Source organism: Solanum lycopersicum, chromosome 1, assembly GCF_036512215.1.
Source record: "Solanum lycopersicum chromosome 1, SLM_r2.1".
Lineage (NCBI taxonomy): Eukaryota > Viridiplantae > Streptophyta > Magnoliopsida > Solanales > Solanaceae > Solanum > Solanum lycopersicum.
In genome coordinates, this window is record NC_090800.1 from 3,614,796 (window position 1) to 3,631,789 (window position 16,994).

Genomic DNA, 16,994 nt, shown 5'->3' on the forward strand with positions numbered 1-16,994 from the left:
AGTTTGAGCTCAAGGGTGTGTTTGGTACGAAAGGAAAATATTTTTCATGGAAATGTTTCTAAAAAAATGAAAAAATAAGTGGTTTTTATCACTTATTTTTTAGCGTTTGATAAATAAAAAGAAAACAGTGTCCAAAGATTATTTAGGTATAATCTAAGAAAACACCACGACAAAGAACACAAAAATACTGTAAGACGAAAAAAAAATACTATAATCATGAGTTGGATCCGAAGTGAAGGATGGGAGTCGGGTCTTGGAGTCGGTAGCCGGTTCCGCAAGTCGAGTTGGATTTCGATCGGGTGTCAAATCGAGTCTAGGTCAGGAGTCGTGTCTTGGCCTTGAAAATCGAGACCCGACTCCCGACCCGAGACCTAGGATTAAGGTTCGACTTTGACCTTAGACATGACTACCCATTAGGGACCGAAATCTTGACCCCGACCCAAGATCCTACTCTCGACTCAGAATCTGACTCGAGACTCGAACTTTGAATTTGACCCTGACACCGAGTGTTGAACATGAATTGCGACCTCAATCCAATTTGGGATCCAAATCCTGACCTAAACCTGAGATGCGACCTCAATCTGGGTTAGGGCTGGGATAGGGAGTTGTGTCCCAAGTCGAGGTCGGGTTTCCAATCGGGTTGTGAAGTTAAAAGAGAGTTTTCTAGAAAGTCATTTTCCTTAAATTTGAAAAAGAAAAAGTCAATTTGAAAAATAGTTTTCAAAACACTTGAATCAATCAAACATGATGATTTAAAAACCTTTTTTGAAAATATTTTTCTTTCATACCGCACACAATCATTTATTTGTCTTACCTTCTTTTTTAGTCTATTTTATTTTTTTAAAAAAGACTTTTTTTTCTTTTGGGCAATTCTTAAATTTCAATATTTTACTTAACATGTTTAAGATTAAACGATATTTTGGTATATCCTAAGTACTCTTTTGTTTAAGGCCATAAGATTCAACAGTTTCCTTTACTTTTTAAACTTCTTGTCAAAACAAAATCCACAAATAAATGGAAATGTAGGTAGAGGCATAGGCGCTACGTAGGGGGAAGGGGGTTCATCTGATCCACATTTGACGGAAAATTACATTGCATATACAATATAATATATAGTAGATGTCGAATTTACTCGACTTCACTTATTTACTCTATCATATTTTTGAATCTCCTTAATGAAAATTTTGGTTCCGCCACAAGGACATCACAATACTAATGCTTTATTCAAATGCTGATTCTTTGTTCAAATAAATTACATTACATTGCATTATCAAACTTTGTAATCACAAATACACAAATAGCTAACTATAATCTCATTCTTTTGCTTTCTTTGGAAACCTCATTACATAGCCACCAATACCAAGAACCACCAATGCAGCCAGAGCTATGTTCATCACTTGCCTTGACACCTTCAACTTTGCAAATATATCACTAGAAGTACGCGTCGTGGTGGCATCATCTTTCATCGATCCGTTTCGTTGAACAACTTGTGTTTGCTCATTGGATTTTGGACTAGTGTTGTTTGGTTTCCCAGCATTGTCTTGTCCACTTGGTTCATCTAGTTTTGTTTTCTTTTTGTCTTGTTTTGGTTCAATATTAGTTGAGGTTGGCAAGTCATTTTCATATTTTTGTGATGAAATTATGAGTTTTGGATGCCTAACATAAAGTATTCCATTTACTAGCCTTGCATTTATTTTACTTTTGTCACAATCTTTTGAAACAGGAATGTCCTTTTGAAAGCTTAAAAATTTATTTACTGGCCTTTGTCCATTTATCTTTAGAATTCCTGTTCTTTTGCATAATTGAATCTTCACTTCCTCTTTCTTGAAACCTGTTAGAATTTTCGATGTTCGTTAGGTGTTTTTAAAAGCGAAAGCGTAAAAAAAACGTCAGAAGGTAAAAGCGAAAATTAAGTGTGAACTTTATCGAAGAAAAAATAGAAATGTAATAATTATATATGAATACGGATACAACATAAAAGTTTTGATTAATTAAAATATTATTAACTTTGTGACTTATAACTGATATAACTATTTATATTCAGATTAGATCCATCTGGTGGGGTAATTTATTAAAGTCATGGATGTGACATTTTTAGAACTACAAAACTAATTTTAGATCACTTTTTTAAAATTTAGTAAATTAAGTTAGTTTGTTAATGAAAAGGGAAAATATATTGTATTTGTTAGATGATGAGAATACATATATATATATATGTATATATAAAAAACACTTTTTAAGAAAGTGATATATCATCTTTAAATTGTAAAATTGAAAGATATATTTACCCATTTTTTCAAAAATAATAATTAAAAAATAGAAATTAGAGACACATAAATTTCATAGCAAGGAGGAGGCAATTATACATGAAAGCCAATGAAAGAAAAAAAAAAGAAATGTAAAGAAAGAAAATGTAACCATTTATAAAACTACTTCTTTCAATTATATATATATACACACACATACACATTGATTATGTATCTATTACATATATTTTGATCATATCGATATATATATATACATACATACACATTGATTATGTATCTATTACATATATTTTGATCATATCGATATATATATATACATACATACACATTGATTATGTATCTACGACGTATATTTTGATCATCTCGATAAATAAATTTGACTGAATTATACGATAACTATCTTGAAAAAAAATAAATGAGATGCACCTGGAAGATTAAGGAGAAGGGTATCATAGTCTTTTCCATGAACCAATTCTGATGTTGGCATAAAATCTTCATGTATTCTTGAGTTGCTACAACAACTACAATTATCTTTATTTCCATTTTCCATGTTTGTTTTCTTCTTAATTTCTCTTTTTGCAAATTTTGTAATATTTTTTTCCTTCTAAATATAGATTTTGTAGGTTATTTTTAGGTTATATATGGACATACTACTTTCTTTGTTTCCTTTCAAATTAAATATTCCTTACACATAGTTGCATGCCATTCTTTATTTAGAAACCTTTGCCAAGTATTGTTTGCTTCTACAAGAAAAAGAAAAAACTAAGAAGAATTCCTAAATAGGAAACAAAGTTGGAAAAATTACGCAAAATGGTAAATATTTAGAGTATATTATGTAATATAGCTATAGCTTTGATTATTTTTAATGTGGTTATAATTTTATGAAATTTTGCTATTTGGTTTTCTAATTATATGAATTCAGTATAATTCGGTTCGGTCCTTGATTGCATAAATTCAGAATCTGTATATGTTTACCCTAATTATTCGTATACGATTTATGAAGAATTCATAATAAATTACCTTGTTTGCATAATGACAAACGAAATGTACAAACTAAGTTCTTAAAAAAATTTCTAAATGTAAATACATAATTTTGTATATATTTACCCTATATATTTGTATATTTACAGACAAAATATACAAACCACAACTCAATTTGTATATACTTGCCATGTTCGTGTCTGAAAGCGAAATATTCAAACGGGCAAGCGAAATATACAAATCACAACCTCCATAGCAAACGAAACTATAACTATAGAGCGCAATTAACAAAACTATAATTATAGAGCCTAATATACAAACCACAACCTTCATAGCAAATGAAACTATAACTATAGAGCGCAATTAACAAAACTATAATTATAGAGCCTTATGTTCATTATTTATGCAATTCATGAAATCTTCTCCATAAAGTTTGGGGCTCAAGTTTTAGGAATTTCCAATTCGAGGAATTTAATTATAGTTTGACACATATATATATATATATATATATGTATGTATATATATATATACACACAACAATAGTAATAACAATAATATATTTAGAATAATTTTATAAAATAAAATTCAAAAAAAATATATGCAGACTTATCACTATCTCAGACATAGAAATGCTTGTGTAAGAAGATTATATAATGCATCAAAATAGGAATATGCACAAATTATAAGGAGTGTTTTTATGATAGTGACCATTAGTGAATTTCTATATTTCTTGATCCTTCTTTATGAATTTTTGAAAAGTTATGTTAATAACTTTTTTTTTTCTGCATGGGAACTTTAGTATTATTTGTAGGAATATATTCTAAATTTAGCATGAGAGAGAAGTTGGAATATAATCTTTCATGTGAAGTGCATGTGATCTCCTTTGTACATCATTTTCTATTTATTTATTTATTTAGTTCATAAAGTATATAAATTGATGCTTTAATCATATTCATTCTTTAATAAAATACAATAATAAAGTGGTTAAAATTAACAAGGGATTGGAGTAGTGGAAAGTGGATGCCTTGGAGAAGTGAATCTAGCATTTTTAATTTTATGTGTTTTAAAATAATCTCTAATTCTTTCTTTTATTTTTTAACAAAAAGGCTTCATATGTGCTCAATAAATATTTTTGGTATATTTAGTAAATTTTTCAATATAATTATAAGATTGTGCTTAAAAGTTTTTTTTTTTTTTGAGAATTTGCTCTAAATACTCTAGATCCATCCTCAAGTCTTAAGATTTTGTGGTCAATTACAAATACAACATATTAGCTATGGATTTAACTGAATTAGGTATATATATATATATATATATTTTGATACGAAATGTGTGTGTAAGTAAAGTTTTAATATCAGGATATTATATTGTAAATTTACGGGGAGAGGTGATTAGATAGAGTTGTATATGATGCAACTTCAGATTTGAGATATGATCTTATATATGAGGGTATGAAAGATACATATTGAAATAGAATGTCAGTATGTATATAGTGGAGTATCGTCTTTTTTTTTTTTTATGGTTTATGCTTGTTCATATTCTTCGATGTACTAACCATATTCTTGTAGTCTTTGCTTATGATATGTATTACCTTATGATATTTATTGTGTTTCGATTATCATATTTTTTTTTAATTATTATTCCTTTCTTATTGGCTTTGCATCATTTCCCTTGATAGTTGCTATTTTTTCTTCATTGTTTTTTTTCCGTACTTGATTTTGCTGCACTTAAATCTAATCGAAAATAACTTTTTTTTCTCCACAAGATAATAATAAAATCTACGTACACTTTATTATCTTCAAATTTCTACAATTTTATGAAATTTTTCACTAAATATATTAGTGTTATATATTTCAAATACATAAATAACTTTACTGATTAACATAAATTTAAGTGTGGCGCCTAATAATGGTTCATTACTCAAGTGGGTACTTATAATTAAACTTCCATAAATATACTGTAATAACAAAATATTTACCATTTATAGCAATAATATTTTTTATCCACTTGATCAGTATTAATTCATTTATAATATAAGTTTAATACATATTACAAAGAACAATTTATTTTTTTACATATAATACAAGTTTTGATGATGTATGATACATTTATCACCCATTTTAATACATTTATAATACAATGTGTCAAATTTTTACCAAACAAACATAATATATTTCAAAAAATAATTATAATTCATATATATTGCATACATAATTCAGTTTTAATTCATCTTGCAGACTTAACATAATATTGCTATAAATGGTAATAAATAAAAAAATATCACTAAAATCAGTAATTATTTATTAAAATGTAATAATTTATGTAATTTTTCCGTATAATTATTGGCTCGATTAAGTAATTGTTAGGGCAAATAAGGGTGGTCCAATAGTACTTCATCTATTCCATCTACTTTTACTTGTTAAATTTAAATTATATATTTTTTAAGAAATAATAATTTACATATATATATATATATATATATATATATATATATTAAATTATGAAAAATAATTTTAAGAAAATAAGTAATTAATATTAAAAAATATTTAAAAGATCCAACTTTCTTTTTACTATATGTTTTGTTGGATTTAGGTGGACAAGAATATAAAAACAGTTATAAAGATTCTTGTTAATATTTGGCTTTAATGAGTGCACACTATATTCATTTATAAAGTTCGATAAGAATAAAATATATGTAAAATTTATTTTTATTTTATAAATATAAAAATATTATTTTTAAGTGACTGATTTAGTTTAACTTTGTGGGTAATTTTTATGGATTTTATCAGCTCCACCTGCTTTTTGTTAATATTTGGCTTTAATAAGTGCACAATATATTCATTTATAAAGTCCGATAAGAATAAAATATACGTAAAATTTATTTTTATTTATAAAATAAAAATAATATTTTTAATAGATTTTTTTGTTTACATAAAATATGTCAAATATTTTGAGTGCTTAGTGTATATTGTGTGATAGTTTAGGAGGTAACGAAAACACACTAGTTAAAATATGAAACTAAAAGTGTGATACAGTAAAGTTTTATTAAATTAATATTTAATAAATTAATAATTTTTCTAAGGTAATATTTTTCTTTGGTTTTCTTGGATCAATGAAAGGATTACCTATTTCGATAAAGATAATAAGATACATATTTTTAGAAGACACATATATAAATAATAAATAGGTTTATTAATAAATTAATAATTCTTTAGAAGTATAAATATATCTTAGATAATTTCGTGAAATATGATTTTATTTTATTTTATTTTTTGTTAAAATTTAAATCTAGTTAAAATTCATCTCTAATCGTTTTATTGCATCCAAAAGTTCTGATATTGTCTTTTCAAATTGCATCATAAAAATTCAGTTGATTGTTTAAGTGCGTTTGATATTACAGTTTGACTAATTTTCAACTAAAACTTTTTATCAGGTCATGGCCGCAAATCTTTTTGAGGTGCACGTGGAATAATTTTTTTTTGTATTCACATAATATTTTACGTATATTTGATTTTTCGTCGTTGATTTTGTGACACTTTTTAAATGAGAAGTCATTTTTATATATAATTTCAAGAAATTTTCTATGTTGTTTATATAATTTATCCTTTTATCATCATACATTGAATTCTTTTAGTAAGATACAAAGAATAATATTTAATTATTATGAAACAGTAAACGTCATGTATAATAAATCTATTTTTATAATGTTATATTGAATTATTGAATTTATTTTACAATAATGGGCAGTGCTGGGCAGGGGTGGGGTAGAGCAGGTTGAGCTTAACCCGCATAATTTTGATCCGCCCGACTCTATATAACATTTTTGTTCATTTTCAACCTGCCCTGTGTAATATTTTTAATATTATTTTTCTAATTAAGATTGATATTAAATATAAAATTCATTTAATACTTTACTTTATATGTATTATCAATTTATTTATTATGTACCTTTTATTTTACAAAATTAGAAGAAAGGCAACAACAACATTTTTTCAATATTAGAAAAAGGAAAAAAAAATAACAATTAAAATTTCAACCCTCTAAAAGAATGTACAATATTGATTCAAATTTGAATATTCAATTTTAATTTAACAAAACAAAAAATATAATTCAATTTTCAATAGATATTTAAACTAGTTTCCCTCTATAAAACAATCTTAAATAGTATATTAACATTTACACTTTGTCGTAATTTGACTCTAAAAACACTTCTTAAAAATAAATTAGTCAAACACAATTTATTTATAAAAAATAATTAACCAAACACAAAATATATATTCTTTTTCGTAACAAAAAAATTATTTTAAAAAAATATTTATAAAAATAAGCAGTTTTTAGCCGATATGTCAAACAGACTCTTTTAAGTCATTAAATATAATAGAGGAAGTAATATTTCATAATTCAAACTTATATTAATTAAGTCACATTTAATTTTACTTTAGATGTATTTTTTATTAATTAAATACACTTATTAATGAAAGAATAAACCAGACAAAAGAAAAATTAAATTATAATGGAAGATTGTGTCATTTTTTTTTTCATGTTTCATAGTAAATGCTTTTTACTACTATTTTGTCATATTCTTCTTCTTACCTTAGTATATAAATGGCCTTTTTATACTAATCTTCAACAATATTCCTCAAGAATTCAAAAGGGGTTAGTAAAAAAGCTTCTGTTTTTACAAATCTTGAATACCCAATTGAAGCCAAGATTGATTAGAACAAAGAAAAAGACAAGATTTTGAGAGTCTTGACACCTTATTTGAAGTTTATAGCTTGAGCCCAGGAACTTGTTTGGAGTGTACAAATGGAGGAAACACTGAAAAATGAAAAATCTTGAATACCCAATTGAAGTCAAGACTGGTCAGTGTATGCTTTTTCAGCCTAAAGAACACATTTTTGCCTTGTTTGAAGTTTATTGCTTGACCCCAGAATCTTGTTTGGAGTGTCTAAATGGAGAAGGCACTGAAAAATGAAAAATCTTGAATAACCCAATTGAAGTCAAGATTGGTTAGTGTATATTTTTCAGCCAAAAAACACAAAAAGATAAGTTTTTTTGTCTTATTTGAAGTTTATTGCTTGACCCCAGAATCTTGTTTGGAGTGTATAGATGGAGAAGGCACTGAAAAAATGAAATCTTTTGAATACTCAATTGAAGTCAAGATTGGTATGTGTGCATTTTTCAGCCAAAAGAACAGAAAAAGACTAAGGTTTTTGGAGTACATTTAATTGAAGTTTGTTGATTGAGAACAGAGTGTTGTTTGGAGATTACAAATGGATGAAACACTGAAAAATGGGATCTTGGTTTTTGCTGTGAATGGAAAAAGATACGAGCTTCCTAGTGTTGACCCTTCAACTACTTTGCTTCAGTTTTTGCGCAGTGAAACTTGCTTCAAAAGTCCTAAGTTAGGCTGTGGTGAAGGTAATACTTTTTCCTCTCTCCTTGTGTACATATGTGTAGAGGCGAATTTAGAATTTTAACTCGCTAGGTTCAACTTTTAAGATTCTTAGCATTTGAACTGGTTTGACTTGTGAAACTTATGAGTTCAAAATTTGAATATTTAGTTGGGCTATGTGTAGTTGTTCAATTATATGTTTGTTTTGGTGCAAAGTGCATAGTAAATGCTGAAAGCTTTGGATTTGATATTGGTGTTTTTCTTCTAATGTGTTGGCTCCTTTCGCATCACTTTCTTATTTGTTTTTTTCTTGAAAATTGGGTATCTCTAAATGTGTATAGCTCTTCATTATTAAACTTTACTCCTTTGGTCTAAAGAGTTGCCAAAAAAGGAAAGGGATGTTCTTTTTTAAAAATGGACTAAAAAGGAAAATAGAATAAACAAATTGAAACAGAGGGAGTATTATGTATGGAAATCAAGCAGTGTTATACTTATAGGATTGAAACTATGTGACTTGAGTTGAGGGGAAAGGAAAAGAAAAGAGAGTAGTATTTGTCCTGCTATGTTCTTTTCTTTGTGCTTCTTGGTTTAGTTCTGTACTTTTAAGTTCCTGCTGGTTATGGAGTCCTTCTGTAGCACATGAATTGGTTTCTATTAGTAATTTGGATGTTTTCATTTTATAGGTTACTACGACTTTATGTTTCCTATTCCTTTTTGCATTTCTGATTGTTAAGAAGCTAGGGGAGCTAATGGTATAGTCTTATGCTTATCTTTTGTATCTATCTATAACTTAAAGAATTCTAGTTAATGTGAGGTATGCCATTCTTTTATTCTATTGGCAAGTTTAGACAAGGTTGAAATCATTTTACTTTGAAGAAGTTTTCAGCTCGTCATTTTGAATCTTTAATGTATCTGATGTTAATTGTGCAAAATGAGAATTTAGTTTGAGATAAAGTTACTCATTTTCTAATTTGAATGGTTCAGGTGGTTGTGGTGCTTGTGTTGTTCTTCTCTCAAAGTATGATCCCCAGCTTAAACGGGTTGAAGATTTTAGTGTGAGTTCATGCCTTACGCTTCTTTGCAGTTTAAATGGTTGTGGAATTACTACAAGTGATGGCCTTGGAAACAACAAGGACGGTTTCCACTCAATTCATGAAAGGTTTGCAGGTTTTCATGCTTCTCAATGTGGATATTGCACTCCAGGAATGTGTATGTCCTTTTTTTCGGCTCTTATCAACGCTGATAAAGCAAACAGTACAGATCCTTCAGCAGGATTCTCTAAGTTGACTGCAGCTGAAGCCGAAAAGTCTATAGCAGGGAATCTTTGTCGTTGTACTGGATACCGTCCCATTGCTGATGCCTGCAAGACTTTTGCTGCAGATGTTGATATAGAGGATTTGGGGTTCAATTCTTTTTGGAAAAAGGAAGATTCCAGGGATATGAAAGTGAGCAAGTTACCTCCCTATGATCCAAGTAAGAGCTTGAATTTTAGTACATTTCCTCGATTCTTTAAAAGTGAACCTGCAGCATATTTGGACTCCAGAAAGTATCCATGGGATACTCCTGCTTCTGTTGATGAGCTTCGAAGTTTGTTGCAATCCAATTTGGCTGAAAATGGGGCAAGAATTAAGCTGGTTGTTGGTAACACAGGCACTGGATATTACAAGGAAACACAGAGATATGACCGATACATTGATCTGAGATATATCCCTGAGCTTTCAATCATCAGATTTGATCACATAGGAATTGAAGTAGGGGCTGCTGTTACTATCTCTAAACTTATTTCATTTTTGAAGGAGGAAAACAAAATCAATTTGAGTTCATACGGAAATCTGGTTAGCCAAAAGTTGGCTCAGCACATGGAGAAGATTGCTTCACCATTCGTTAGAAACTCAGCTAGTGTTGGGGGGAATTTGGTTATGGCACAGAAAAACGGTTTCCCTTCCGATATTGCTACGTTATTTCTTGGTCTGGGTGCTACTATCTGTGTATTGACTAGTCAAGGACATGAAAAACTCACATTTGAGGAGTTCTTAGGGAGACCACCACTAGACTCGAGGAGTGTGCTGCTTACTCTTTTGATTCCATTCAAAAAGGAAGGAAGTCCAACCTGTTCTAAGTTTTTGTTTGAAACCTATCGAGCTTCACCACGACCTCTTGGAAATGCACTGCCATATGTAAATGCTGCTTTCCTTGCTGATGTTTCTTCCCACGGGAATGGGATCCTGATAAATGATATCCAGTTGGCTTTTGGTGCTTATGGCACAAGACATCCGACAAGAGCCAAACAAGTAGAAGAACATCTAACCGGGAAGATATTAAGTGTTAATGTATTATCGGAAGCACTTAAATTAGTCAAACAAGTTGTGGTACCTGAAGATGGCACTACACACCCATATTACAGGTCAAGCATGGTAGTCAGTTTTCTTTTCAAGTTTCTTTTTTGCTTCACCAATGTTGATCCCATGAAATATGGTGGTTTATTAAATGGGATCACTTTGGTAGAGGAGGTCTCGGAAAGTAACAAAGACGGTTATATAAGTGAAGGGAAACTACACACACTATTATCTTCTGCTAAGCAGGTTGTGGAGTCAAGCAAAGAGTACCATCCAGTGGGTGAACCAATGAAAAAATTTGGAGCCTCCATGCAAGCTTCTGGTATGTTTTCTCCTTATGTATTTTATTTCACATTATGTATGTAACCAGAGTTTTCTGTCATTTTGAATCCTATTTGTGGCTTTGATGTTGCCGGCTAAATTGGTCAGAGATGAGGCAAACTGATTAAAGGCCTACATGTATTACCCATGTAAAGTTTTCAAGATAAATTGAAATGGAAGTTCTTATGCACCTGACTGAATATTCAGATTTACATGCAATATCTTAATATTCAAAAGTGTATTCAGATTCAGACGTTTTCATATTTGAAAAGAACAACCAGATGTCTTATTGTCTTAGTGTAAAAAACAATTACAATTGCAGGTGAAGCTGTTTATGTAGATGATATTCCATCACCACCAAACTGCCTATATGGAGCATTTATCTATAGTACAAGACCATTAGCAGGGGTAAAGAGCGTCCACTTTGGGTCCAATTCATTACCTGATGGAGTTGCTGCCATTATTACTTTTAAAGATATCCCGAGCGGAGGGGCAAATGTAGGATCCAAGACCATTTTTTCCCCTGAGCCTTTATTTGCAGATGATCTAGCCCGATATGCTGGTGACCGAATTGCTTTTGTGGTAAGCTCTTAGTTTCCAGAATCTTTCAGCTAGAATAGGTTATGCAAGATGATTGCTTGTATACTTACATTTTAAACTTTTTCTTTTATGTTCAATGTTGTGTCAAATAACTCAGGTTGCTGAAAGTCAGAGGTCTGCAGATGTGGCTGCAAGCATGGCCATTGTTGAATATGACACCGAAAATATAGATTCTCCGATTTTAACCGTTGAGGAAGCCGTTCAGAAATCCAGTTTTTTCCAAGTCCCACCATTATTTTATCCAAAACAAGTTGGTGATTTCTCAAAAGGAATGACTGAAGCTGACCACAAGATTCTCTCTGCTGAGGTACTTTTGATTTGTTCTTGAAAGGAGGTGTGACCATCTCATCTAAAAGTTTAAGGGATTAGGAAGAGCGGATTTTATTTACTGAATTATGTCTTTTAATAGTTTCAAATTTATCTGTGATTGGTCCTGCATATAAATCTTTTGCAGACGAGACTTGGGTCTCAGTACTATTTTTATTTGGAGACACAAACTGCTCTAGCAGTTCCAGATGAAGATAACTGTATGGTTGTCTATACATCAAGTCAGTGCCCTGAATACACAGGTAGTGCAATTGCTAGTTGTCTTGGTGTCCCCGAGCATAACATCCGTGTCGTCACAAGAAGGGTTGGAGGTGGCTTTGGAGGCAAGGCAGTGAAAGCAATGATTGTGAGTATCTGCTACTTCTAATAGAGAGAAAATGAACAAAAACATTAATTTTATGCATGGAGTTTTGGATCATTATTTGGTTCTTTTCCCCTAATATCATATGGTTAATTTGGTGGTCTTCACACAAAATAGCCCGGCAGAATTAATGTTTTATAGCTGTTATACATAGATTACATATTGATTATACACGATTATATACATGTTATGAATGGATTATACGTATATTATACATCCGCCGGCTATTTTTAGTATAATTAGTTGATGTGTTCAAAGTAGTGCAGTGGTATGTGGAAAACATGGCCAAAGTTCATGCGCAGCAGCTATCAATATGTTCCAACTCTAAGAAAGCACAAAATGTCCCCACATTTTTTTTCTGATGTCTTCTTTAATAACGTCTTTTATGCTTGCCGATTATGTATACATTGATTACCTTTTGGATTTTAATATTGAAATGATTGATATAAATGCATTGATCCGGATAAACTATTAAATGATAATGGAAGACGTGAATAATCTTGAAATGAGTGCCGACCTTACCTTTCAAGACATCATATTCATTTCCCCTCGTCCCTTTATATTTCTCTCTTTCTGTTGCAACAACATTTCTAGTTCTGTTGTGAAAATCTGTACATTGATTTGTTAGGTCTCCACAGCTTGTGCACTTGCAGCGCTCAAGTTACAATGTCCTGTCAGGATGTACCTCAACCGAAAGACTGACATGATAATGGCAGGAGGGAGACACCCCATGAAAATAACATACAGCGTTGGATTTAAGTCGAATGGCAAAATCACCGCCTTACATCTTGATGTATTGGTAAATGCTGGGATCACTGAAGATATAAGCCCTGTGATACCTTCAAACTTTATTGGGGCTCTCAAAAAATATGATTGGGGTGCATTGTCTTTTGATGTAAAAGTATGTAAGACGAACCTTACCACCAAATCAGCTATGCGTGGCCCGGGGGAGGTGCAAGGATCTTATATTGCCGAAGCTATAATGGAACATGTAGCAAGTGTACTGTCTCTGGAGGTGGACTCCGTTAGAAACCAAAATGTTCATACCTTCGAAAGTCTAAAATTATTCTATGGGGATTGTGCAGGAGTAATAGGTGATTATACTTTGCCAGGTATCATTGATAAGTTGGCGACATCCTCAAATTTTGTCCGAAGAACTGAAATGATAGAACAATATAACCAGCTAAATATGTGGAAGAAAAGGGGAATTTCTCGAGTGCCACTAGTTTATGAAGCTATGCAACGACCAACGCCTGGAAAAGTAAGCATTCTTTCGGATGGATCAGTAGTTGTAGAGGTTGGAGGTATTGAAATCGGCCAAGGTCTATGGACAAAGGTCAAACAAATGACTGCCTATGGTCTTAGCTTAATTGAAAGTAGTTGGAGTGAAGAACTTGTGGAGAAAGTACGCGTCATACAAGCAGACACTTTAAGTTTAGTGCAAGGCGGGTTTACTGCTGGAAGCACTACATCTGAATCGAGCTGTGAAGCAGTCAGACTGTGCTGCAAAATATTAGTTGAAAGACTAACCCCTCTAAAGAAGAATTTGCAAGAAAAAAATGGTTCCGTTGATTGGACTACGCTGATTCGCCAGGTTTTACTCTTTTGACTTTCTTATATTACAATTTTGTGTGTTATAATCATTTGAGCGTCTCTTCATAAGGCACATTTCATGCAATCAAAGCTGATTCCATGTTATTCCTTTAGACGTATTTCTTCTCAGGCCTATGCCATGTCACTAATAAATACCTTGTTCACTGTATTGATTATTCGAAATAGAATTCCATGTTCTAAAGATGATTTCAAATTTAAGTATATATGTTAAAGGGCAGAGACAGACTCAAACGGGAAACATCTGTCAGTATAGTGTTGGACTTTAGTTTTTAAGACGATGATAAATTAATTGAAATTTGAAAGGGAATTATATGAAATCTAGTGCCTAATCCATTTGTGTGAACTAAATCTCTTAAAGCATTAATATATAAACAAAAAACACTCCAACTTTTGAGTATGCACATCTAGACACCTCAACTCATCTCCATTGTGGTAGTTGAACACTCCAGCTGACAAAAATGATCATCTCGACACCTCCAAAATTTGTGTCACATCAGCATCAGGTGTCTACGAGACAAAGTGAGACAAGTTGGAGTGTTTAGTTGGCAGTTGAGATGTCTGGATGTGCACCCTTTAAAGTTGGAGTGCTTACTTGCAAGTTGAGGCTAAGTTTAAGTGCCTGTTTATGTACTATGCCTTTGTTTATATGTCGAATAACATTGGATGTGCAAATTCTGATCCTTTCTTACCCCCCCTCAGGCAAAATTTCAAGCGATAAACTTAGCAGCAAACTCTTATTATGTGCCAGAATTGAGCTCCATGAAGTATCTGAACTATGGAGCTGCTGTCAGCGAGGTAATCTTGTAGCTCAATGTGGAAAGACTTATTGCTTCGCCTGGTCCTCAAGGATTACATCAATTCTCGATATCCTAATGAGCACAAAACACTTTGCCTGATATTCCAATTTTGGAGCATTTAGCAACCATATGGTCCAGCTGAAGCACCTTTTTACTGGAAACTAACAATTGCGATGTCGGTTTTGCAGGTGGAGATAGACATCCTGACTGGAGAAACAAAAATTTTGCAATCAGATATAATATATGACTGTGGACAGAGTTTGAACCCAGCTGTTGATATGGGACAGGTCTATCGAAAATTTGTCTCGATTTACTTCAAGTTTTAGCTTTTATAATGCTGATTTGTTTAAACAATTACGAAGTATATGACGGTAGCTGTAATTCAATCTTGTGAAGAACTATTAATCACCTCCTTAATCTATTTTATCATCTTAGCTTAGCCAGCATGGACCTTCAATTGTCAACGATGTTCGAGTAGTGATTTTTCCATCAAAGTTTCCTATTGATCACCTCTTCAATAACAATTTATTTTCTTTCAGATCGAAGGGGCTTTTGTACAAGGGATTGGATTTTTTATGCTCGAAGAATATCTTACAAATACAGACGGATTGGTTGTTACAGATAGCACTTGGACATATAAGATCCCCACAATCGACACAATACCCAAACGTTTCAATGTTCAAGTGCTAAACACTGGACATCACGAGAAACGTATTCTCTCGTCTAAAGGTACACTGTTCTTTCTTCAATTCCATCACTCAGACAAGATTTTAAATTTTTTCGTACTGCTAGGATGACTTGTGAGTGAATCCTCACACACATTTTCCATAAGGTTGAGTGCAAACTATAATTAAAATGAGTATAAGTTAACCGTTGATAGTGAAAGTGTTATTAAAATGAGCGTGTGATGGTAGTGCATCGCAGTAGTAGATGAAGCACCACAACAAGGTTTATGATGGAGCAATAACGGTGACTCGACAGAGGAAGTTCCATAAGAAAATGATTTTGACTTAGTGGTCTTCCCTTCCTTGGTCTAAGAATCAATGACATAACAAAAGGTAGCTGCAACTCTACCAATACGTGCCTCGAGGGAACTGTCGCGGATTAGCTTGTTAACTTTCGTGTCTAAATATCTTAGCTTAGAGGAAAAAGTGAAACCATTAGTTTTAGATGAGTTTGTGAAGCCATTTTGCATGATTCATTGATTCGACTATAACGACTTTTTGCAGCATCTGGTGAACCACCACTGCTTTTGGCGTCCTCAGTTCATTGTGCAACAAGAGCAGCTATTAAAGCAGCGCGAAAACAGCTTAAACTTTGGGGCAAGCTCGACGAGTCAGATACAGATTTCTATCTGGATGTCCCTGCCACATTGCCTGTAGTGAAGACACAGTGTGGCCTGAATTATGTGGAGAAATACTTGGAAACTTTGCTTGATCTGAAATCTAGCTAAATGCTTGATTTCTAGCTTTTTCGGGGCACATTGTTGTCTGGATCTATGTTTACTCAGACTCTGCAAAAATATTGTCGTACTCATGTCAGATTCACTTTTAGAGGATCCGACATGGATCCATCGATATTTTTGAAGAGTACGAGCAACATAGGATAAATAGGTTACTCCATTAGCTTTGATAAGATGACTTGCTTTGTTATGTTCCATCAAATAGCATAAGCAAATTTTCTATTTTCATGTATACAAACCTTATATTAAATCAACAAGTTTGCACATTGGAAAAGATCCTCTTTTTTTTCTTCATGTAAAGTGTTCAATATACTTGAGACTAAAAAGAATAGAAAGAGATGTGAAATGAACGACCATGGAGACTTGGGGATCTAGAGCAGGTTTTTCTTATATATTTTTCGTATCGAGAGCTACTTTCTCGAATATCAACGTAGGCAGTGGCGGATTCACAAATTAATCTCAGGGGTTCGAAATTTAAAGAAGAAGCTCATGTGGTAAATGTAAGTGCGCGGTGAGCGTAGTAATTCCGACTT

General features: G+C 31.9%; 2 protein-coding genes across 2 annotated transcripts; one reads left to right on the forward strand and one right to left on the reverse strand.

Annotated features, from left to right (window-relative positions):
• Positions 1–1,204: 1,204 nt before the first annotated feature.
• On the reverse strand, positions 1,205–2,899 carry LOC101249849 (inactive protein RESTRICTED TEV MOVEMENT 2-like). Its single transcript, XM_004228826.5, has 2 exons — positions 2,694–2,899; positions 1,205–1,831 (listed from the first exon to the last, which is right to left on the reverse strand). Exons 1-2 carry the CDS (start codon positions 2,815–2,817, stop codon positions 1,314–1,316), a joined length of 642 nt encoding a protein of 213 aa, XP_004228874.1. The 5' UTR covers positions 2,818–2,899; the 3' UTR covers positions 1,205–1,313.
• A 4,889-nt stretch (positions 2,900–7,788) lies between these two features.
• Positions 7,789–16,735, forward strand: LOC101250328 (ABA aldehyde oxidase). The gene is made up of 10 exons (XM_004228420.5): positions 7,789–8,669; positions 9,628–11,301; positions 11,623–11,882; positions 11,998–12,207; positions 12,355–12,573; positions 13,217–14,182; positions 14,902–14,997; positions 15,188–15,286; positions 15,539–15,728; positions 16,229–16,735. The coding sequence occupies exons 1-10, from the start codon at positions 8,522–8,524 to the stop codon at positions 16,450–16,452; spliced, it is 4,086 nt and encodes a 1,361-aa protein (XP_004228468.1). The 5' UTR covers positions 7,789–8,521; the 3' UTR covers positions 16,453–16,735.
• Positions 16,736–16,994: the final 259 nt, after the last annotated feature.